Source organism: Python bivittatus, unplaced genomic scaffold, assembly GCF_059951505.1.
Source record: "Python bivittatus isolate LINGU-HERP-01145 unplaced genomic scaffold, Pbiv_v1 ctg000340_np1212, whole genome shotgun sequence".
Classification (NCBI taxonomy): Eukaryota; Metazoa; Chordata; class Lepidosauria; order Squamata; family Pythonidae; genus Python; species Python bivittatus.
In genome coordinates, this window is record NW_028277056.1 from 6,197,029 (window position 1) to 6,222,792 (window position 25,764).

The window sequence follows — 25,764 nt, forward strand, 5'->3', positions numbered from 1 at the left end:
TGGTTGGTTGAGAAGAGCTGGGATGCAGTTAAAAGGAGACCCTTCTCTCTATAAAATGAAAAATGTTCTTGAGCTTCATAATCACCTAGGCTTTATAACTCAGCTTTATTACTTGCCACATATACAATGCATATTTGTTTTAAAGGTAATCAACCCTTTATAATAATACTCTTTCCAGATGTTTTGCCAAGAACACCAAGTGACACCAATAGAATGCCTTAAACCATTTTGCCCCCGGGACGCAGCCCTAAAAAAAATTAAAGTCAACTATTATTATTGAAAGAGAAAACCCTGTAAAAGGGAGGTTAAAGGGAAGTAACAGCATTTAAACCTACCAATTCTGGGCTGCAAAAACCAGGAGGATCACTAGAAGGCACCATTGTGTTAGAATTTCCTGTATCTCTTTGCTGAGGTCTTTCTAAGTCTTAGTAATGGAGGCACTGTCCACACAGTTGTCAGGACTGGAGCCCAATTGATAGTATCTCACGATGATAACATTGAAAATGACAATTCACCAAGAACTTTAAATGGGACCTGGAAATCACATCCAAGGCATTGGTCCTCAAACTTCGAGTTGTGCATCTCTGTTGTACAACGGTTGCCCGGCACTTGATCTCTCTCTCTCTTTAAGGATTCTTTTTGCAGATGCACAGTTCTCTGCCATCATTGGAAAGTCTCCTTGAGTTTCCTGGCAGAATGGGAGTGTTGCAGGAAAGGTGCCTGACAAATTAAAATGCACTCAACACAAACACTTTGCAAATTAACTCCATCGGCGGTCATCCGATCTGCCAGGGAGATAAGTGTGAAGGTTACCTCAAAGGTCAGTGACAGCCCACGTGTACTGGTAACCTCTCAGGTTTAGAGTGTATTTAAGAAATCACCTCGGGAAGAGGTTGCATTAATCAATAATCTACTGCTCCTTTGGCATATTGATAAGATCCTCACCTGAAAGAATGTAGGAATGTGGGGGAATTTCAGAGCCACTGAAGTGTCAATCTCTCTTAACAGTATTTGATCAACAATTCTTGTTCCTCTTCATTTAATAAAAGTTCCTAACGAGGCACCATCCAAGACCAGCTGAAAATAGTCCACCAACTAAACATTCACAGGACCATGGAAAAGTCACTCCAGTATCTATGAAACTTTCCAAATCAATGGGTTTCAAACTTGTCAAAGCAATGGTAACCAATGCTTCTCCACAACATGTCCTATTCTGGTCTTGCTTCTCCTTAGGATACCAGATCCATTGCCAATACAGGTAGTCCTCATTTAACAACCATAATAGGGACTGGAGAATTGGTCAGTAAGTGGGGTGGTTGTTAAGTGAGTCACCATATGAGTGGACCTGATTTTGACCATTTTTACTATGGTTGTTAAGCGAATCATGTGATTGTTAAATGAATTCAGCTTGTCCAATGGATTTTTGCCGGAATTTGCTTAACAACCACATGATTCACTTAATGACCATGGTGTTTCACTTAACTGCAGTATTTTGCTTAACGATCATTGTAAAAAAGGTTGCAAATCACGATCATGTGACCACAGGGGGTGGTGCGACGGTTTGCAATGGTCGTAAGTGCAAGTACAGGTTGTAAAGCACTTTTTTCGTGGCCATTGTAACTTTGAACTATTGTTAAATGAATGGTTGTTAAGCGAGGATTACCTGTAAAGCACTGTCACTTGCCTACAGAGCCAGTCAACCCAAAATTTCTCTGAAAATGATAGGGAAATCATGCAGATCAATGGCTATTAGCCTTGATGGCATACAACTACCTCTGAAGGCCATCTACTGGGAGATGGGTGGGCTTTCTGGTGCAGTTGGTCGGCCACTGGAAGAACAAACTGCTGGACTAGATGCAACAGGGGTCAATCCAACAGAGCATGGCTTATGTTCTTATGTTATAATTTGGATATTCAAAACTAAATGTAAAGATAAGTTCTCCTCAGCTCTCTCCCTGAGCTTGTGAACTGCTTATGTTGGTTTGTTGGCAACAATAGGGAAATGGCTTCCCTGTCCCTTTTTCTAAGATGGTTGTTTAACTTCCCAGCCTAACCTACAGCCCTGGGATTCCTTGATGGTCTTCCATCTAGACACTAGCTGGTCCCAAGCCCCCTTAGCTTTTATTTTGAGAGCCTTCAAAGCCAGCTAGGTGCCCTGCTTCAAATAACCATCTCCTGTTAGGCCTTTCTCAGAATGATGCTTCTTTGCTCTTAATTCCTGTCTCTCAGAATATTTGTATTATTTCAGCAGTAAAGAATACGATGAAGGATGTCTATTAGTCTTTGAAAAGACAGTTTCAGGTGAACTCCAAAATCATTTTGACTGGTTACAACTGTGTTTTATGAAAAAAATAAAATGTTTTATAGCTGCAGCATTTTTACCCCTAGGAGTTGTCACTAAATACAATGAGACTTACTTCCCCCCGACCCCCCTCCCCAAAAACCCTATCCTTGGGAATACATTGCACATGTGCCCAACTTTCCCCTGGACTGCTGTCTTAATTTTCCAAACTGGCACAAAAACGACAAGCTCCAAATTGTCTCATAATTTAATTAAAAACAAAAGCAAAGCAAAACTATTTACAATTAGTCTGGCCCAGAAAATTTGATTTCAGAAACACTGAAAAAACAGAAAGAGAGCAAATACTGTAGCTTTCCTTTTTTTTAAAAATAGTAATGTTATTAAAAATTACAATTAAAAATACAAACTAAAAAAGAGAAAAGAATAAAAAGAAAAAATAGTGCAGAAAAGAAAAAAGAAAAAGAAAAAAGAAAAAAGGAAGAAAAAATAAGATATAGTAAAGAAATACTATTTCTTTACTATATTCTTATTTTTTTTGTGTTTACTATATTCTTATTCTTGTTGTGATGAAGGGGGAAATCATTTCTTTATATGACTTCCCCCTTCATCACAACAAGAATATACAATTTTAGTAACTTATCATCTTCTCTTAAAATACAACAAATTACCTCTTCTTCCCATATCCCATGTCTTATGTATAAACAAATCCTTAAAGCCTTGTTTCAGTCCATTAAGGGTTAACAACATATTTATTTTAACCTTGATCAAATAAACCAACTTTACATTCCTTGCTTTTACTTTTAATAATCTTGATCTTTAGTCCCTTGAAATAATGTCCTGGAACTGGATTTCTTTTCATTTTTTCTTTGTCCTTTCTCACAAAATTCTTCAAAGCTTTAACAAGTCTCTTTTGTAAATCCAATATAGGAACGCTATCCAGGTCACTCTTTTGGTTTGTTATTTGCATATCCCTTTTAAATATTAAGACTGGCTTCATTTGTATGTCCAGTGTAACATCTTTTTCCATATCATTCTTGTAGCTTGTCATTTTTAAATCCACTTTCAGATCAGTCACTCTTAAACTTAACTTCTGGGTCCATTGTTCAAAAATACCCTTCAATATGTCCAATGTTAAAATATTTTGCTCCATTCTGTATTAGTAAGTCAAATGTAAGTGTTCTTCTTCTTTAATTGTAATATTTAGTTCCTTCTGGTTCCCTCTAGTGTCCAACCTTCAAAGTCACGTCCTATCTTTTTTTTTTTTTTTTTTAAGAGAATTCAAAACAAAAGCATTTTCCCACAGGAAGGATTCTTATAATTAATTCCAAAATCTTATTTCAAATCAATCTGGACCCTTAGTCCATTTGTAACTTTCCAAAATCAAAGTTCTAATCACCCTTTTGTTGTTTATTCCAAGAGGAAAAAAAAAAGTCCTTAAACTTCTATTTAAAACTTCTTTTGCTAAGGATTGAAGGAAACACTGTAAAACTTGTGTAAAACTTGTCAATCCAAAGGTTCTTATTAGCTGAAAAGCAGTTCACAAGCAATTTCCAAAAGTGATTAGAAAAGGAAGTATGTGAACCCAGTGTCCTTCTGAAGGCGCCGACCGTGGTTTGAGCAAAAAGATGGCTATTCCCTTGTCTCCCAGAGCTCTAACCCTGCCAGAGACTACTGTCTCGTGGTCTCTTCATGAGGAGAAACTGTCTGGAGCACTTGTGGGTGATCTCAAGTCCTCTCCTTGTCCGAAGAGGAATTATGAAGAGCCGGTCTACTTGCCAGCTCTTCATTCTGCTGAGGTTGTCAGCTCCACTTTAGCAGAGCTATCTTCAGTTTGCCATTTCTTTCCCGGAAGTCCAGCAAATACTGTAGCTTTCCTGGTTAAGTTGTAGTTATTAAGTCCATTGTCCACTGTAATATGCTGGATATTCAGCAAACATCTCAGAAGGGACCCTCCCTTGTTTCTTGAGTTGTAAAAGTGACAGGGGAGAAATGAACTGTCAGACTTGCAAGATTGATGTCAGCTTGTGAGGTAGTCCAGACAAGAAGCACACCCAAATGAACTAATTCTACCTTATTGTAAGGTTACATTAACAGAATCTTGCAAGTCTGAAAATGCATCCCCCCCCCACCTTTACAGCCCAAGAAACTAGGAACAGTCCCTTTTGAGATGTTTGCCGCGCCCCCTTTCCTTCTGTGGGCTCAGCTGCCACTTATCCAACAGTTGTCCCAGCTGCAGCTCTTCTCCCTCTCCCAAGGTCATTCCCACATGCCATTACAGAGGCAGACTGAACTGCAGAAAGCTTTTAAGAAAAAAGCAACGAATAAGGTAGTTTTGCCTATGACAGCACATTTTTTCATCATGGATAAAGGCCAATGGTGTCTCATGCTCTGTTGAGCCCAGTATTTTAATGTTAATTTAATACTGAGATGCTAGGAGGTGGGGTAGTTTCCTGCTACAATATACTGTCAGTCATCCACCCTTTGCTAAGGAATTGAACTCTTGTCATTATTTCTGATCATGGTATATATTTTCCATAGGCACCTGAAAACCTGATGGGCTTTTACACATATCTGTGTGTTGACTACTGCTTATACAATATGAGAATATTGGAGGGGAGTGCTGACATCATTTTCAACTTACTTTCCCTGGATAATCAGATCATTTCTTCAAACCTACGGGGGAGCCGATCCGTAGCTGATTCTCCACCACGGCAAATAAGAAAGGAAAAATGACAAAGAAAACCTGAAAGAACACGCATGCTTTCTAAAAATACTTCTCTAAGTCTGCATTAGTTTTCCAAGCAGAGTTCAGTTTTCCAACTATGGTAATAAATGAAGCTTGCAACCCAAAGAAGTGGAAACCATTTGGATACATATTTTAAAAAGAGGCCAAGAGGTATTTCTGGATTATTGGCTAGATTAATCATGAATCCATTTGCAGTACTAAGATTGTTCTTCCTAGTGTTGCTAATCATTGCAGTGTAGGCTACCAAGAGGAGCATGCAAATAAATAAAACATTATAATACAATAAGGATGAGGGAAAGTTAATTATAAATGGCTTTAGCTTGAATACATTAATATGGATTCATGTGGTCCAAGCTGATCTATACACGCCTTAATCTGAGCAATCTGGCTGTCATTTATTTACTTCTAGCTCATTCCTTGATCTTCCATCTGTCCTTCTCAGAAGAGTGTATTACTATGGCTTGGGTCCACCTGAAAATTGGCTGGAATGAAGCTACTATGGCTTAGATCATATTTATAGATGTATATCATATCTATAGGTTACCACTTACTTACTGTGGAAAAGAAACATATAGAGTTAGAACATAACAGGTTATGTTACTCTACAGCAGATCATTGGCCCATGTATCTTAACACTGTCATTCCTATACAAGGGAAACCCCCTTGTTGAGCATCAATAATCCAGTAAATTAAGTACTGAGCATGGTGTACCACCTCTTGCGCCTAACTATGGCACAAACATGGCCTAGCAACCTCTTTTTTCTGCCATGTCCCCATGATGTTGCTATCATGTCACCTCTACCCTAGCAGTGAAGCAGGCTTGCTGTCTAGAGCTGCAGTGGTGTTAAAGGACTCTTTCCCCCTTATTTGGACACTTTTCAAGGACAGCCTCAAGTTGTGCATTGTCTATTAGCCTTTATCATCATTTTTTTTCAGTGGAAGTCAGGGGAGTGACTGGGAACTGAGGCCATAGAGAGAGACTGGCAACGGGGTAGGCAACATTTAATGCCAACATAGTCTTCTGCTGACTCAAAGATGGGTGAAGAACATTAACTGGGTAGTAGACAAGACCTTTTATCAACTAATAACCATTCTCAATGGCCCATACTCCTTAGATCTGAATATACCAAGGTTTCAACTTAAGACCACCTCCCTGTTAAGATAGAAGATTACAACAGTCAGGTGCCACAATTGAAAAAGTAGACTGGGTCAGAAGGAAAAGTAAGCAGGGGAAGATAAATATGGTATGTAGGCATGTATGAATAGATAAAAAAGATTACAGTTCTTTTTCATGAGCCATCTAATATAAACTTAAATTCAACCGAAATGTAATAGTTTTAAAGAGTGTTGAGTGTTTTAAAAGTCCCAATCTGTTTTAAATTTTGGTGGTAACCTACACTGACGGATTTCAGTCACAGCTGAAAAGCAGAACAGGGTTCCATGTGAAGATTAGTGGTGTGTTCACTCATAGTTTATGCTCCCGTGACCCATGACAATGTAATGAAAAGTTACAATTTGGGAAGCTTTTGTACCTTTGATAACATTTCTTAACCTTTGTCACATAATACTAAATCTCATCAGTTGACTGATGGAGGATTCAGCGAAAACAAGTGGATGAACTCCTTCATGCAGTACAGAAGCACACTATGAAATTTTATTTATTTGATTTTATGGTCAAAGTCCAAAGCTGCACCTTATGGGATTTACTGCCATAAGATGCAGTGATTAAGACTGGGGGATATGGGCTTTCAAAATTTGTGGGCAAAGAAATTGGGTGGATAGTTTCTCCAGGGCAAGCAGCCCCCTTCACAGTGACTAACATCAGCACTGAAAAATTCATCTTTCTCTTTGAGACTGAATGGAAGAATGGGAAACCAGAACAGTTGTACTAGTGAGAACTTCTCAGAAATGTTCTTCCCCTTGGAAAAAATTCTCAAGCAAATTCTCTTTCATCACGTGAGAACGGGGAGAAGAAATAAACAGGAGAAGACTATCTCTGCTCAGCACCTAGAGTGATGACTGCCAACAAAGGAGATCTTTGAAAGGGAATTACACATTGATAGATTATGGCTAATCGTTGTTTTTTGTCATTATGGCAAAGTGCTGTGGAATCTAAAGTGATGTGCCTTATGGTAACCATTTCTGTGGAGCATAACTGGAAGAATGGCTTCCTGGTGGACTTCTGAGATTCAGATATTCAATCTGGAGAAAATACATTCATCCAATCAGATATCTGTCTGATTCAACTTTTCTTAGCACAGTGGAAGATCTGGTGATAGAGTCAATCCATGCATTCAAGTGCCAAACATTGTGATATAAATGAATGAGGGAAATGCACCAAGAATTGTGAAGAAATGTGCAGCCACAACAGAGAACGTGAAATCAGCTCTCCCTCCCTTTTACACACATAAGCCCCAAATTCTCGAAAGCACCAAGTCATAAAAGTATCTGAGAGGCTCAGAATGCAGAGAACCAGAATTCAATACTGATTATTTTTTTTACATAATTAATGAGGACACACAACAAAAACTGCTGACTTTTACATGCGGTGGAAGAAAAGTGGCCTTTAATGGTCCCCATAAAATCTACTGTTGATGGCAGCTTGATAAAACTTCATATTGACTAGAGCTAAAGGCTATACATTTTATCGATATGCTCAGCAATTAATATTGATCAATAAACATATCCGGTAAGCTTTTGCTCATTCTGGGGCACTGCTCTGCACTTACTCTTCGCACAAATTCATCTTGGCTGAAACACTTCCTCTATAAAGTCCTCAAAGTGACTTCGTGAGCAGTTTCCAGAATCCACAGTGGCAAAATTTAGTTGCAAGGCAACACCCTTCTCTTTACTTATTTTCAGAGATGTGCTTTGTTATACTCTTTCCACACTGAAATTAGCACTTTTGTGTTTGCCGGTTGATGCTATTCTATTTCAATAGAGAAACGGAAATTTATCTGGTGAGTCCAACAGAAACAAGGTTTATAATGGATGTTGAATCCTTCTCATTTTATTCTCATAGCAACTCTTTGAAGTAGATTGTGACGTCATGAAGTTCAGTCTTGGGCCCTCCATATTTCTGATAATGACTTAGATGGAGGTAGAGGATATGTTTCCCAAAACTTATTAGAGACAAATAAGTTTTGTTTCGTTTCTCCACTTAGAAAACAAAACAAAAACGAAATGCACAGATATAAGATGGAGGATACCTAGTTTGACAGAAGTACTTGAGGAAAAATAATGGAATAGCATTGATTGCAAACTGAATGTGAGTTAGCAGTTGTTAGCCCTGTGAGGTAGTTCAGACAAGAAGCACAACTAAGAGTACTAGCTCTATCTTCATGTAAGGTTAAATTAACAGAATCTTGCAAGTCTGAAAGTTCCCTACCTGTTCTTCACTTTTGCTCTCCTGAAAACTAGGGAAGGTCCATTCTGAGATGCTTTCACCACCCTTCCTCCTTCAGACTCAAATTTCATTTATCAGACCATTGTCTAGGGTGCGCCTCTTTCTCCTGTCTCCAAAGGTCATTCCCACACACCATTAGAGCAGTGTAAGGTGATCGCTAATGTAATTTTAGACTGCATTAACAGAATTATTTCCCAATTGGTGGAAAGTAATAGTTCTACTTTTTCTGTTTTGGGGCAGACATTTTGTTGAGTCCTGTGTCCAGTTCTGGGCACTATACTTTAAAGAAGATGGGATAAGGTTCAGAGAAGAGCAATGAGGACGATCAGGGGACTAGTCCTATGAAGAGAGTTAGAAGGTATTAGTATATTTCTCTTCTTGAGAAGAGGAGGCAGAGGGAAGATATGACAGATACTGGTAAGAGCTAGTTAAGAGAAAGGCAAGGAAGATCATCAAGAAGCTAGAAATTAAGTCTGATGAGAAGAGATGGAAGATACTAGGAATGCTAGGACTGGAGAACAGAAGACAGATGACCAGTTAGTATTCTTCAATTACCTGAGAAGATGTCACACAAAAGAAGATCAAGACCTGTTTTCAATTATTTCAGCTTGCAGAACATGAATGCATGGATTTAAGTTACAAGAAGGCCAATCTTAGGAACAGTGTCCTAACAATTAAGAGTATTTGGACAGAGGAACAATTACCCAGAGAGGTGATGGTTTCTCCTTCACTGGATATATGCCAATGCTGCTGCTGGTAGGAATTTTTTCCTAAAACACCATCTGAATCTGCCTTCCTGTAACTTAAATCCATTATTCACTATCCTGCATTCTGGAACAAGACAGAACAGATATCACTGTTCTTCTGAGTGACATCCTTTCAGGTATTTGAAGACTGCTATCATACCCTTCCCTCAATCTTCTCTTTTCATGGGTAAACTTATGCAAATTATTCAGTTTCTTTTCATAGGACTTAGGTTTCTAGTCCTCAGTTTTAATGCTACCTGGAAGCTGTCCAGCATGAAAAAGACTGCATTAGTTCAACCAGGAGGCACAGATATATCTGCAAACAGTCATAGCTGGAGGACGAATCTGACCTGGGAAAAGGCACTCAAAAGTATCAACATTCTTGGGCCTCCATCCATATATCCAAGTGTTACATCATGATACCCTCATTTTCAAGGAATCAAAATCCCATCTAAACAACATGAACAACTAATTCCTTGACATGTACAAATAGTCCTTGGGTTATGATGGCAGTTGGGACTGGAATTTCCATTGCTAAGTGATATGGTCGTAAAGCATGATGTCACATGACTGCATTGCTTAGTGACAGCAATTCAATCCAGGCAGCCCCCATTGCCATAGTTAAGAGGGGACAATGGGTTATTAAGTGAGGACCTCATGTGACTGTGATATGGAAAGAGGTGCTTGCTTATGCTGCTGAGACTGTGTCCCAGGCAAGCAGGCCAGCGGGTGAGAGCTACAGATGGATGGGTGGGTGCTATGGGCAGGCGCTACAGAGGAGAGGTGGGTGGGTGGGCACTGCAGAGTACAGGTGGGCAGCCATTATGGAGTACGAGATCCCCATGCTACCTGGGGTCTGCGTGGGAGAAAAAGTAGCAGGAGCAACTTGTGGGAGCAACTTATGACCTCCTGCTGGCTTCCCAATTGAATTTGCTTGTGGAAAGCCTGCAGTGAAAGTCACAAATGGTGATCATGTGACCACAAAATGCTGTAACCATCATAATTATGAGCTGATTGTCAAATGCCCCGATTGTGATCATGTGACCATGTGGACACTACGATGGCTGCAACTTTGAGGACCAGCCATAAGTCCCCCTCGTTGAGTGCTATTGTAACTTTGAACAATCACTGAACATGTGGTCGCTAAGCGAGGACTATCTGTAAACACTTTTGCCCCTTTCACCACCACCTTGCCGTTATTTTATTAGCTTCAACTAATATTTCATTGCTTTCATCTAATTGATGAAAGAAAAAGTATAGATGTCTACAACAATACTAACAATAAAATGTAATTTTATGGAAAAGTAGTAATATTCCTGATATTAAGGATTCGATTCAAGCGATATGTGACTTACCTGTTTTTGAAAAGGCAATTTCACCTACTAATCAAAAAACAATTCAATATGTATTTTGTGGCATAGTTTTTATGATATTTTGTAATGGATCATTAATTTTTTTTCTTAAGATAGGTTTAGAAATCTACTTGACATTTGATCAGTATTGACTTTTATATAGAACGCCTTTTTTCTGTTTTGTTTTTTTCCTTCCTTCCTTCCTTCCTTCCTTCTTTCCTTCCTTCCTTCCTTCCTTCCTTCCTTCCTTCCTTCCTTCCTTCCTTCCTCCCTCCCTCCCTCCCTCCCTCCCTCCCTCCCTCCCTCCCTCCCTTCCTTCCTTCCTTCCTTCCTTCCTTCCTTCCTTCCTTCCTTCCTTCCTTCCTTCCTTCCTTCCTTCCTTCCTTCCTTCCTTCCTGGTATTTTTCTGTTTCTTTTGGTAAAATTTGTTAAGATAAAACATTTAAATAAAAACTTTAAAAATGTAAGATCAATAATTGTTGTCTCTCCATCTTGTTGGAATGATTATTCATGGCCATCAACCGGCCCATTACCAAATCAGAATACTATTCCTCATGAAAATAACAAGGAGATACAGAGCTGGGGTGTCCTGATATACTGATGGGGCCTCACTGTAAATCCTCTGCTGACCTCATCCTGAGATTTTATAGTGATATTTTAAAAGTAAGAGAAAAAAGACAGACTCTGCAGCACTAGGCAAGTGGTGATAAGGACAAGTGGGACAGAAGTCTTCTTCAGACCTTCACCTGTGAAAGCTTCCAACTCTGTAGAGAACAGGGCGTGCTTTGCTTCTGTGAGCTCCCAGACACTTGGATCAGATGGTTAGGTGAGCTCTGTTGATTAAAGTTGTTTTTCTTATAAATTAGGATTAATCTTGGCCATTGTGGTTTGGATTGTGGCTGCTGTTTTAGTTTTGGACGCTACTCAGAGTCACTGCTGTGAGATGGGCGTCCATATGAGCCATATAAGTAAATAAACAACAAACTCTACACTTTCAGCTGAAAGGTCTGAAGGAGAGGCATATTCTAGAATGTGCAATATTGGGGTCCAAAGCAAATAAGATCCAACCTGGGCAACGTCTCTCTACCTGTTGCATGCTCCTTGAAGAAGACCTGCCTTTTCTTGGGCTCACACAGTAGCTACGTGGTCTTGGGAAAATAAGCATTTGAGTTAAGGAGGCATTAAGGAGGTGGTGACTTCTTAGTCTCTGAGGAGGAATAGCGTTGAGCAGACCTCTTCTGAAACTAATGCTCCCAATGGAAAAAAAAAAGAACCATTTTATCATTCTGCCAGCCGTCACAATAATTCCAGCAAAATAGACAGGATATGGAGTGGCGAGAAACAGGAATCACTTTTATTGGAGAACTGCTTACAGAAAGCTTTTGAAATGAGGCCGAGGCCCACGTGGGTCTGAAGGATCACAGGTGGCCCAGCTGTATAAAAATGCAGTCATGCTGAATGAAGCAGAAGGAGGAAAGGAATTCATTTGGCCTCTGAACTGTCCCCCCAGATTTGCTGATTGGAAAAGATGGAGAACTTTTATCAGTTTTTAACTGTTTAGGTTGTCATTTTTATTACTAGCAGTCCTGAGGGCCCTTTGTTTCACAAGAAGGATCTAAGTCAAATGAATAAGAACAATAATTACTACTACTACAATATTATAAAGATAGTAATATTATTGTGAGAGAAGGTAATGCAATTTCAGGGCCACAAATGGTGCATGTATGTCTCTCTCTCTCTATATATATTTTAAACCACTGATGTAACGTATTTGCTTTCTTTAAAAAGGAACTTAATAGGCCTCCCTTGTTGAGACTGGAGAAAAATACTGAGGCATCACATCACGGGTGTCCATGTGGAGGGCAAGCAATCATGGCTTCTCTTGACAAACATGATGCATCTTTCATCATTTGTGCCACGATATTGTGGCATGTATTACTCACATTATCTGTGAGAAAAAACAAACTCTGAGATGTAAGAGGAAGGCAATCACTTCCAATATTCTCTAAGCATATCCCAGATGTACCCTGGTCTTTTCAGTGGCCAACACATGACATCTTTATTAAGAAATAGGTCAGAATGCAGTTGTATATTAAGTTCACTCTTTTTGCCCTAAAGAATTGATGACCTAAAGCTTCAGCACTGACTCCGCAATTGCAAGACATCTTTGCAGTGGAAAAAACAAGGCTGAAGTGACCTTCAAGTTTTCATAAAAGATGAATTGCTAAAAGTGTGTGTCCGCATGTGTGCATGTCACCTCTGTCCCCCTATTTACACAGACAGCGGAAGTCAGTCAGGATGGCTTTGGAAATTATCTGCAGAATATCATTTCAAGAGATAAATATCCATTCAGGAGATAAAGGCGGGTGAGAAAAAGAAAGGAAACGTTTGAGCGGGAGAAATGTATTATTATTATTTTTTAAATTGCTGTTTGGAGAGACCTTCCTATGAGCCTGCAGGATGCTTAATAGCACCACTGTTTTCCTGCTGGATTTGAAACATGAGCCCTTCAGCAATTCATGGCTGAATATTTTGGACAAGAGCACAAAAGGAAGTGCCATTTTTGATGAGAATAATGGCTTCTCCTCCTCCATCTTTTCATACTCACATCGAATGTGCTAGAGATAAAACTGGACAACCGAACCACACACACACACACACACACACACACACACACACTAGAAAGAAACAGAAATGGATCAAAAGCAGGGTGTCTGTGGAGGGGAGCAGCTCGAAAAAGTCAAGATGGCGACTGCGACCATGTGATTGCAGCTGCCATCTTGACTTTTTTTGACTCCTGCTGAGGACTCCCTGGATAGAAATGTCTCTGAGCAACACAGGTATCTGACTGAGGCTTTCTCTTACCTGTTTCTGTGTTATCATGTTCTGTATCTGTCAAGGTAAGGTTGGAGTTGGCTCGGCTTGATAAGCAGGAGCTACGCCCGGACTTGGTGCTGCGTCCCCACAACCGCACTGGATGTTCCGGTGACATGACTGCGTCCGTTTCGGTATCAGCATCAGAGCCCGCACTGATGGAATAGCTGCCGTGGGGCAGCCCTAAGTCAGTCCGGTATAAAGTCCCATGGGGTGGGGAGACATCTTCAAAGCCTAGTTCTTGTAAAGAGAAGGTGTTTCCTGGATACAAAGCAGGGAAGAAGAGCGGAAAGCATTAGGTGACAATCTGGAACCAGAGATGGTGTAGACGTTCTAGCTTTTCCAGTACTTGTAACATTTCATTGCCATACCAACAAGATAATGAGATGGAATAAAATGTGCAAACCTGCTGACTCTGACTGGATCAAATTTCAGTTGGTCTAAGACAGTGTTTCTCAACCTTGGCAACTTAAAGATGGGTGGACTTCAACTCCCAGAATTCCCCAGCCAGCCATGCTGGCTGGGGAATTCTGGGAGTTGAAGTCCACCCATCTTTAAGTTGCCAAGGTTGAGAAACACTAGTCTAAGTGATCCATTCTCCATCCACAGTCCCTCTAATCATGGGCACTTGTAAAACCAGCTACTTTGATCAAAATAATGGAACCACCATTATGCTTTAAGTTTATTTACTTATTTAAGATGCGTCTGGCTGTCCCTTTCATAGCAACGACTCTGAGCGACGTACAGAAGTTTAAAACTAGACGATAATAAAATGGTCAATTGCGTGATCCACGTAACCGAGGGCCGTGGCCAGGAAAAAAAAGAAAACACTCCCCATTTGCCACAAAAAGCAGCAATCAAACCAATCAACCAATCAGCTAGCCAAGATCATTAATATCCTGGCCCAAATACCTGCAGGAATAGGCAAGTTTTGAAAGGCCTTGCAGAACGTTTATGGGAGGTGGGCCATTTGCATCTCTGGGGTGATGTATTCCCCAAGGGCACGTGCTGCCTATTTTGTACATCACAACACCTGTATAAAAGCATCAGAGCTGGAGTCCCTTTTTTAGATCCTTCTGGTTTGATCCCTCCTGCGGACATCATTGCTGCCCATCCTCTTTATATATTCATTTCTTTTATTTTAAGGCCTATATCGGCACTTTTAAAAAGGGGTTGGCAAAAAACAAATAACCATGCTACTAATTTAAAGTTGGAGGAAGCATCTGGACTCCACCTTCCTGTGGAGTCCTTGGTGCTCTCTGAGCTTGGTTGCTGGCCTGCAGACATTTTATTACCCAGCCTAGGTAACATCATCAGTGTAACTAAGGGTGGGGTTTGCTGCCTGTTTATGTATGGTAGCTTGTCCTGCCAGTATTTGTGGGGGTGTAATTTCCTCCTTGGTGGTTCCTTGATTTCTGTCTGTTTGTCTGGTGCTGATCTCTGCTTATCTGAATCTGGGCTGCTGGAGGTGATATGCTCTAGTCTTTTTGTTTCCTTCCCAGATTTTTTATTGTTTCTTTTGAATGCTGTGTAAATGTGGTTTATCTCTGTGTATCTACTGAGGGCTGATTTGTCTGAAGGCCAAGCTTTTCAGAATTCTCTAGCACTGATGATGTTGTCTAGTCAGGTCCTGAAATGTCTGCAAGCAAACAACCAAGCTCAGAGAACATCAAGGACTCCACAGTTCAACCCTGAGCTACAGATATTCTCTTCTATTCGAATTATCTTCCTTTCATGCTGAAATATGTAAGTTGTCTTTAAATCCATCTAAAGGGGGCTAATTTACATCCTATCTAGAGGGACATGATTGAAGAAAAGGTTGCAGCTTGTATTCTAATCTAAACTGGTAAAAGGGATTCCCTGGACACTGTGCTTCCAAGTCCTGGAAGCTCAAGAAGATGTTACCTAGACGGGTAATGAAATGTCTGCAAGAAAACAACCAAGCTCAGAGAACCCCAAGGACTCCACAACTCACAGTTTCCCGATTTCTAGTCTAGCACCTTCACTGTTACACTCAAATGGCTCTCAAAAATAATGAGCAACTTAATCAAATCAGTGCCAACAGGAAAAAAAAATCAGTGGGTATAAAACAAAAGCTTAGTTATATACCCATGTCCATGGATTTGAGTTTTGATGCTTTCAGGCTTTAAACATTCATTGTAAGAACTGAATTGAACTTCCTTATATAATGCATGCAAGTAGACATCCCTATTTTGCAGTAGACCACTGAAGAGAGAGTGGTCCTATAAAAAACTGGACATTCATACCTGCTCCTTCGCCAGCTCATCACTAAAGAGATTTTATATGGAGTACAGCGTTACATGGAGATCTTTCATTTTAGGGAATAGGTTGGGCTGAGAATGACTGGCCCAAAGGCATCCAGCGAGTTTCCATGGCTGAGAATAGACACTGAACCTGGGTTTCCAGTCCTAGTTCCACTTGGTTCTCCCTCCCTCCAAATCCCATGCATCCATGCTCATGAACAATGCATTTTCCCTTGTCCATTCCAGTCAACTTTGGATGACCTGGTGCAGATAAGGGAGAGTGCATTGCTTCACTTTGACAATACTTGGGAAGAGTCATACTGAGTTTTATTACATGGAGGCTGAGCAGAGCCCTAATGCAGTGACATCTGCAAAAAGTTAGGAGGACAAGCAAGATGGCAGAAGTGGCCTCCCTGTCTGAGCCCTACACCTTTTGTACCTGGGTTACAAAAACAGTGTGGCTTGGATTATGGGGCCATTTCTGCCATTTTGCCTGTTTTAATGCCATTCTGGGGATACTGCTGAATAGAGGATCTCAGATTTCTGATGCTATGTCCTTCTGCCTGTAAACCACCAGGCCTTTATAGATCCTACATTGCTACAATTTTCTACCCGTTTATGGACTACAGGACACACCTGCAGAACAGCTGGCTCACTGTTTACCTTCTTTCTGAGACCAGAGATGTCTGCAAGCATGGTCAAAGAAGTCAAGCTTTGGAGCATCAAGGCTACCATGTTTTTTGACCACACCCTGTAGACACCCTTGCTGAGACACCTGCTTAATTCCATTTGTCATCTTGCTGGTGGAGGTAAACCTGAAGGAAACAGTGAAGCAGCATAGCAATTTTAAGACCCCCAGTTATTATATTGTTGAAGATGGAAAGGGGTTTGATGCAAAACACACACGCACGCGCACGCAGTATGCCAGCCAGTTTTTGGAAGCTACAGCTAATAGAGAAGAGTTGGGAAGGTGTGGGTGAACTTCCCACCTGTTTTATTAACTAAAATAGGTTGCTAATCATTCCAATCTGTTGAAGAAAACAAAAAGGCAAGCTGAAAATCAATTAATCCAGATAACATTCCTGGGTCTTCTTAAAGACAAACCACTATTTTCAATTCACCGCCTCATGGCTGTGAGTGGATTTGGACAGCCAGATGAATGCACAGAAAACTGCATTATCTTAGAAGCAGAGATGGTGCTTCAGCTTGGATAAATCTCCCTCTAGAAATTTCATTTTTTGCTTGATCAAAACATTTATTACTGTGTTGTTCAGGCCACAGGAGAATCAGTGGCATCTACAATAACCCATAATGATGTCCAGTGAGAATATGCACATCGTGATGACATCACCAAAATGACAACCCCTGATGGAGGGTAGACTTGAAGCTGGATCTCTCCACTCCAAATCCCACAACAGTCTCATGAGATGGGCTGGGCTGAGAGAGATTGGTCCCAAATAAACCAATGGGTTTCCATGACTGATGATGGACTTTATCCTGGGTCTTCCTGATCCTAGTCCAGTATATTACCCAGAAGACCACATTCTTCTAGAATATACAGCCAAGGGACAGAAGTTAGTGATAACACCTGAGAAGGGTCTTCAAAGAATTCCACAATCTTGACTTGGGCCAAGCTATGCCTGATGAATATAGCGGAACTTTATCTTGAAGAGGGAGGGTTGGGAGGAAACATTTAACGTGCATTGCTGCCAAGGACTTCCTAAAATGTTTTCCATCTACTTCTGATCCTGCTAGGATTTGCAGTGAAGCAGAGGAGGCCCCATTCAACTACACCCATTGGGACCACCTCTGAAAATATCCTGACTGTCCTTTTCAGGTTGGAAATGCAGAAAACTGCACAAGAAGCACTACAATAGGAAGTATTTAGATAAAAAGGAAAAAAAGAGAGAAAGAGAGAGAGAGAACCAGCCCCCACATTCATGTGTAGGACTTGGGGATCCACCGAGAACAGAAAATTGCAGAGTCCTCTGGATTATATTGCATTTTCCTAGATGTTTCTGAATTCTGTCATACACTCAAACATTTACTTCTTGCAGAATACAGAATGGGAAGGGCGGGCAGAAAATACTCCAGGCAATTCCCTGCCTTGTCTGCTGCCATGGCTGAAAGTAAGGAAGCAATTACTGCACCCACTTTAAAATCCTATTTGTTATTCAAACCTTTGATTGATCTGCAACCCCCTCAGTGCTCTAGTGTAGCCTCAACATACCTCCAAATTACTATCTGTAATGCAAAAAAAAAAAAAAAAAAGGGGGGGGGAATGATAAAATGCTTGACTGGAGCGTAACCATGTTAATTATATCTGCTTTTAATACACTTTAAATATGAATGAAATCAAATCAAATGTTGCTTTGGTCCCGATTCCTCTCTCTGCTCTGGGGACTGTGGCATCAGCATGACATTTAAAGATAAGGTGGCATGCTCAGCTATGTATCTCTGCCTGAAATAATTTGGAGCAAAACACAGGGTCAGGCCCATACCACAGGGGCAGAAGGAATGGCCTTGAAAGACAGGAGGAAGAGTGGCTACCAAGGCAATGATCAGATAAGCAGGGATTGAGCCCAGGTCAAAAAAATAATGTGAGAAAACATCTCAGACATGCCCCTCCCTAGTTCACACAAAGATAAAGGGAGGGAGGAGGGAAGCACGTTCAGATTTGCAAGATTCTGTTCCTATAGTTTTACAGTAAAAGTAGTACTGACCGACATGGCTTTTGTTTCCTAATCTGGTCTACCTCGAAGGCCAGACAACAGGCATGATCAAGGATCACATAACTAAGGAGTTTTCATGCAAGAATTAGGGGAAAAGTACAGAATTGTGGAAACTTCAGTAGGAACTGCCAGCCCTCTTTCATTAATGAGTTCATTAAGGCAGAGTCCCTTTGAATATTTTGAATTTCTTCTTCCTGGGACCTTCAGCATCTGCAACTGGAGGCTGAGCTGCCATTTATGAGATAAGCCACTAAGGAATTCCTCTCTCATCTGTGGATCAGTTTAATTTTCCTTCTGTTTCTTTCACTACCTTTTCACAATCTCTCACACATAGATGGCAGCAACTTTCTTCACTAAACTCTCTCTCTCTCTCTTTCTAAAACATATTTATTGAATTTCTGTACCAATACAAATAATGGCAATTGAGAACAAAACTCATACATTGTGTTGCATTTCCTTGAGTTGTTGGAAAAGCTATATAGTCAGAAAAATTGAACCAAGCAATGCAAGCTGAAGAAGTACAGAGGGACAAAGAAAAAAAAATAATGAAGATATTGTAGAAAAATAGTGGGATTTTTTTAATATTCAAAACTTTAATAGCAGACACATAAGCAATCTATCCATCAATCATTACACCAGTGGCTGTTCCCCCACTCCTTTGAAAATGTCATTAATGTGTTCTAATTTCCTTTTTCACTACATTTTTTCTTTCACCAAAGTATTCTGCCTTAATTCTGCTCTTTAAGGTCCACCTGCCTGTTTAGAAAGCAGTCAAGCTGTCAGATACTTCTGCTCACCACATCTCTCTGGAATGCATTACCAACTGAAATCTATCAAGTTGATGTTTAAAGGCCTTCAAAAAATTGATTTTCCATAGCCCTCATGCTGGAGTGGGTATTCGTTATGGGGACTGTTGTTTTTGACTGCAACCATTTTTTAAAGTTTTAACACTTTTAGATGGAGTGGTGATTCTTCTCCTCCTTCTCCTTCTCCTTCTCCTTCTCCTTCTCCTTCTCCTTCTCCTTCTCCTTCTCCTTCTCCTTCTCCTTCATCATCAGTTTATTGTTGCATTGCTTTCACTTGAGAGTATAGTACCTATCCACAGGTTAAAACAGGGTTTCTCAACGTTGGGAACTTTAAGATGTGTGGACTTTAACACCCAGAATTCCCCAGCCAGCCAACTCCCAATTCTGGGAGTTGAAGTCCACACATCTTAAAGTTCCCATGTTTGAGAAACACTGGGTTAAAATAATATCTTTCTGGGTTGAACTCAACTCATAACAGTAGGTAGTTTCATGTGGTTTTCTTGAGATCTGGGGTGATGTGTGTGTTTTCTTGCCAAGAAAATGGATGGATATGTCACTCGGACATGAGCTGGACTTAAAAGAGATTTCAACTTTTTACAGGAATCTCTCTTCCTGTCAAAGGTTCTGCTAACCCACATCCATATTCCTGCTCCCTCGGTGCCAATCACCCTTGTTTCAACTTCAGTCTCAGTTCCTCAAGTGTAAAATGAGAATTATTACTTCCAAGGAAAAGCTAGGCAAAAAGATTGTGAATCCACCTTTACACTGGTTCCCCCAGCACACTTGGTTTCAGGTAAGTGTGTGGCATGAACCTTACCTGTTATGGCTTGTAAATGATGGTTGATGGCTCAGTACGGGCACCTTCTCAATTGTGGTTTGTTCTATCAACTGAGGGAAACAAGCCACGGCCTGTTGGTCACTTTGATGCCCAAGGCTTCTTACTCAATCTGGTGTTGGGATAACCCTTACCTACCTGTCTGACAGTATTCGTCTGCTTCCTGTGGCACCATTTCTTTAACCCGGTTGCCATAGATCATCCTGGAATCCTGATCATAAGCTTTCAGAGTCTCACTGGAACTGTAGGACTTCTGTGGGATTTTGCCGTCCTCGCTCTCTGCTGAGGAACTGGTATAGCGGTGTTCAGGATTGCAGCGTTTGGTCAAAGAACGGTACGGCTTCCTATCTTTCACATCCATGGCCCTCTGATCTGTCTTTACTACATCAACAAAACGGTGTCCGTGAGGTGATCTGATCAAAATGTCCTGGAAAAGAGAAGTCACAGGTTATGTTGGTGTGGTAGTTGGTTAAGGATAATGAGTGTAGGAAGGTCCATTGCACCCAGTTGAGTCTACTGGTTCCTTAGGATGTTGTCAGGTTCAGCCCAAAGAACTCCAAGAGACAATGCAAATACAGTTCTGTTGCGTTTATTAGCTTCAACCTCAAGACAGAAATTTCTCCAAACTGAACCCAAGTTCCCAAGCCAGCAAGCCATAATACCATGAATTCCTTAGGGTGGTGCCAGTCTCATCTTCTTAAACTTCCCATGCTCCTGTTGAGGGCTAAGGAAATGCTTATCTCCCTGAGCATGGCCTTCATAACACCATTCCATCACAGATGTTCACCAACTGATAGAGGCACTCCAGGGCATGTTTCCATGCCACTCCATGGCATGCTGGCTGGGGAATTCTGGGAGTTGAAGTCCACACATCTTAAAGCTGCCAAGGTTGAGAAACACTGCTCCATGGTTTCAAAGAGGATATCCTCCTTGGTATGCCTAAGAACTCTGTACATACAACAGAATCAGGGACCATCTCCATGCAGAGGAGGTGCTCAACCAAAAAGTTACAGATTGTGAGCATTATCTATCTAGCACCCGTGAACAATTGAACAGCTCCATAAGTACATCTCATGGACAGGGAGTTCCTGATTAGATGTCAAATCAAATCAAATTGTTATTCTTGCAGTCCAACGCCAGCATACATACAAAAATAAGACTAAACTAAAATCATAGTAGGACAGGACCAGGGCAGAGGATGATAGAAACATAAGCACTAAAAGTGAACAAAGTAAAACAATACAAAACAGAAAAAGTACAAAACAACTCAAACCCAGTAAGAACAAAAATGCTGGGCCAAAAAATTAGTCCTAAATCTAGGGGAGGGGGTATCTATAAGCACTAAGATCTACTTAATTTAAAAATAGAGAAAATAGAGATTAACATTTAGAGCAGTGTTTCTCAAACTTGGCAACTTTAAAATGTTTGGACTTCAACTCCCAGAATGAAGTCCACACATCTTAAAGTTGCCAAGTTTGAGGAACGCTGATTTAGAGGTTAAAAATTAAGAGTTAAAAGGTTGTGGGATAAGAATAACTATTTCAGATTACAGTGCTTAAAATGTTTACGAGCCTACATGAACACCATCTAACATCAGCAAGATGGTCATGCATGAATGATAAGATGGCACCAGCTCTACTCTACGAAGGGCCAAAGAATTGCAGACCTAAACATCAGAACCTCATAAACTCTTTCCTTAGCATAACTGATTGTACTTTTTATTGATCTAACTGTATTTGCAACCCTTCTCAGTTCTACAACTTGCTAACCTCTGGAACAGTATCCTTCCAGAGAGCCATATGGCCTTGACCGTGATGGTATTCTGAAAGACCTCAAAATCTGTTGTCCAATGCCTTGGGGCAGTGTGATTTGTTATATAAGATCTTTTTCTGGTTATTCCCGATTTTTTCCCTCTCTTTTATTAGTCTTTACTTGTGAAGTGTAAGCCTTTAAATTTAATAAAATAAATAAATAAAACAAAATAAGCACTGAAAACAGCTGCCATTACATCTAGAAGATAAACAATAACGAACTCTGAACCCAATGAACTAAAATAGAAAGGAACTAAGATAGATGCCCTCATCAGATTAGCTGGGGCCAAGGCTCATTAAAATAATACAGATTTTTATGAAATACTTACGTAAATGGTACTAGTACGTGGGCTGTGCAAACATCCTGGCCAAAACTATTCAAGAGGAGGGGGGGCTACTACCAAAAAGACCTCTCACCCTATATACCTGTAGATGATATATCAACTCTAAAATCTGCTAAATAAACCTGAAATTACTTTTTATGACATGAACTTACTAAATGAAACATCCTCAATAGCTCAAAGTGATCCAGACGAATTCAATAAACATTTAACTGATTAAGCTACGGTGAACATTTGCAGCCTTAACACTTTAATGTTAATGTTTCATATATTCATCTAACTCATGGAAGTGGCATTTGGTTTGGTTGTGATCCTAATTAGGACAGAAATATTATTTCTATTTATAAAGACTGAAACATCTGCTGCTTTTTTAGCAGAGAAGCTTTTTCTGGCTTTTGACCTATTCACCAAATTGAACAGAAATTCTTCCTCTCATTGCTGGTTTCCTCCAATTTGAGGATTTATATATGGCAAGAATACTTCTTGTGTCAGAATCTACTGTCTCTGTCCCCAATGAAACAAATCGCCAAGTCTTTGAGGACATCTATCCCCAACATTTTTTAAAAACAAACATCCCAGGTGAAACTGCTAATAAAAATACAGAACTTGTTCCTCAAGATAGGCTCTCATCAGAGAACTAGGAATCAACCAATATGACACATAGGTGAAATTTTTAGAACGGAATTCAGGGGAGACTCAGGAAATTTTAGTTTGTTCGACTTAATGTCGGTTCTGGGCAGATAGCTGGAAAAGATAATTGAAGAAAAGTGTAGTTATGCAGGTAGAGGAACCAATTTTGTTAGAGGAAAGCCAGCATGGATTCCATCAAGGACAACTCTGTCTCATAAAAAGGAATGGGGAGACAATTGCAGCTGCTAAGATCAAAAACCCTTCCTGATTCTGGCATTTAGTGAACAGCTCCATTAAAAACAAAGATTTGGGTTCACAGTGCCAAACGCTTGCAGAAACCTGAGGGAGGTTCATATTTTCGCTATGAACCTGCACTCAAACTGTGACTTACTCTCAAAATGTTCTTCCTAATGTTCTTGGCCTCCTGGGTCCACATCTGAGGTCAAGGACCTCATTTCACACCCCAAACTGGAAAAGCCCAGAGGGAGATTTTATTCCCCTGGAATTAATAGGGAAAATAAAAAGCTGGAAAGTTTCAGAGGGGACTGATTAACTCTTGACCACTCTCTGGTCCTTCATTATTTTAGTTAAGAAATATTCTTCCTAGCCTAGAGGCTCCCTTTGTTGCATCCCCCAGAGATTTTACATCTGCCTTTGGTTTAGTTCCAAAGGAGAAGGTGTGGGAAAAACTAACAGGATCCTTTTCGATAAAAGTTGCTTCTTCTCATACAGTCCCTCCATCCCAAGACCATTTTGACACTCAGATGTTCCCCCGGGGACATCTTTCTGGAGTTGTCACTACTCAGACAGGGGCGAGACAGGGGTGTAATCTAGCCCCTCTATTATTTTATTTTATTTTATTTTATTTTATTTTATTTTATTTTATTTTATTTTATTTTATTTTATTATCAACTCAATAATCCAGGCCCTCTCTATCTTCCCACTCATCCCCTGCCTGTATCATAAGACCAAGTAGATCCAGCTGTTTTCTACATCGACAGCATCGTGATCATGTCTGTCTTCTAGGTAGGAATGCAAAGGGCACTGAATACTTTGGCTTCTTCCTACTCAGATGAAAAACTAGTAAAAAATTATCAGAAAACTAACATCTTAGTATTTTCATGGAAGCAAAATCCATAATTGGCAAATTAACTCTTATAAATATCTTGGAGTGCTTATTCCATGCTTCACTATTCAGGAGATACCATTTTTTTATATCTGGCAAGTGTTGTTTGGGGTAGCTCCTCATCTAACAGGAGATGTTTCCATTTGAATGGAGCCCACTTTATCCCTGAAGCTTGTAAGGTCTTTGTAGTCAAGGTCATTTCCCAGTGTCCAAATCTGCCCTTTCAGAAACCTCAACATCCTTGAAGCCAGTCAGTCTGTACTAGAGCTATCCTTGCAGTCCTAGTGGCACACTTTGTTTAGAGATGCGTTTAGTCTCCACAGATGGTAGAGCTTGTCATCATCTTTTTAACCTTTGGCTAAAGCTATCTTTTCCTCATTGTGTCCTCCCCCCCCCCCCGGCACTTAAAGACTACTTAAAGTCAATCTGGAAAAATGTAATTGGCAAGCTTTACTTCCTAGGACTCTCACTGGAGACTCTTGACCCATTAGGGCTTGAAAATGCCAGAAGTATCCTTAACTAGCTTGTTTGAGACACTGATTTTCAAATCAATCCAAGCCTGGTTCCCAGCCTTTTGGCACATGGGTCTTGCCTCTCCTCTATCACAATCCTGAAATTTCACCAGGCCTTCATTTTGGCTAGGATGAATGCTTTGCCTTCTGCTGTCCTGTTGGGGTGCTACTAAAATATTCCCCTACATCGACATAAATGTCCTTGTGGGGATAGCTCAGCAGAGTCCTTGAGCCATATGCTGTTTTAATGTTCTCTCTACAGAAATCCTGGATGACTTTCACTTACCCTATCCTGAACAAATTTCCTGGTAGAGAACATGACTTCTATTTCTCCTTTCTGCTTCCTGTCCATTATTTAGATATATCTTTCTGGGCTATCCAGTTCTGTGTCTCTACATGCACCATCTGCCTCTCCTTGGGCCTGAGCATTTGTACTCATTTCTTTCCTTTTTAACTTTATATATTTTCATTTTTATCTCTCTCACTTGTATCTGATTGCTAGCCTTACGGCTGTAATAAAAATTTGATGATGTTACTGAACAATACCTCGTAAACTTCTAGAGTTTCTTGACAGCATCCACAGGTACGTGGATGGAACTGACACTGCTGGCCCTGTATACTTCAGATTTCAAAAGGGACTTGACAAAGTTCCTCATGAAAGGCTCTTGAGGGTTTGGCATAAAAGGATCTTTCCTTTCATGGTAACTGGCTAAGACAGAGTTGGAATACGTGGATGATTTTTCTCAATGCAGAGAAGTATGTAGCAGGGACTCTGAAGGATCTCTCTTGCGATCTGTGTTTGTTTAAACTTTTCCATAAATGATCTTGACTAAGGGATAAGCAGTGAGCTGGCCAAATTTGGGGATAATGCTAGCCTATTTAGGACAGCAAAACCCCAAAGTGATTGTGAAGAGTCCAGAAAGGTCTCTTTGGCAAGGTGAATGGTCAGCCAAATGGAAAATGCAATTCAGTTTAAGTGAACATGAAATGACGCACATTGGCGTGGGAGGGAAATTTTAGCTTCATATATGTACAGTCATGGTTTCCACTGTCTGTAACTAACCAGAGAAAGATCTTGGGGTTGTAGTGGATAGCTAAGTGAAGATGTTAAACCAGTGTGTGGAACATGTGAAAAGGTAAATTCAGTACTAGGGATCATTAAAAAAAAAATCTGAGAATACGGTGATGCATACATGCACACACATATAAATGTTATTATTTACTTGGTTTATAGGCTGCTCCAATCAACCAACGTTGAGTGGTGTACTACTCCCCAATCCA

The 25,764-nt window shown here is 40.3% G+C and overlaps 1 protein-coding gene across 1 annotated transcript in view; it reads right to left on the reverse strand.

Annotated features, from left to right (window-relative positions):
* Positions 1 to 25,764, reverse strand: part of LOC103066574 (teneurin-4-like) — a 408,080-nt gene that overhangs the window by 108,070 nt on the left and 274,246 nt on the right. The window contains exons 4-5 of the mRNA XM_088140889.1: positions 20,202 to 20,490; positions 13,418 to 13,687 (exon numbers count right to left, since the gene is read on the reverse strand). Coding sequence (XP_087997015.1) covers positions 13,418 to 13,687; positions 20,202 to 20,424 — 493 coding nt within the window. The 5' untranslated portion in view covers positions 20,425 to 20,490. The remainder of the gene's footprint in view (positions 1 to 13,417; positions 13,688 to 20,201; positions 20,491 to 25,764) is intronic.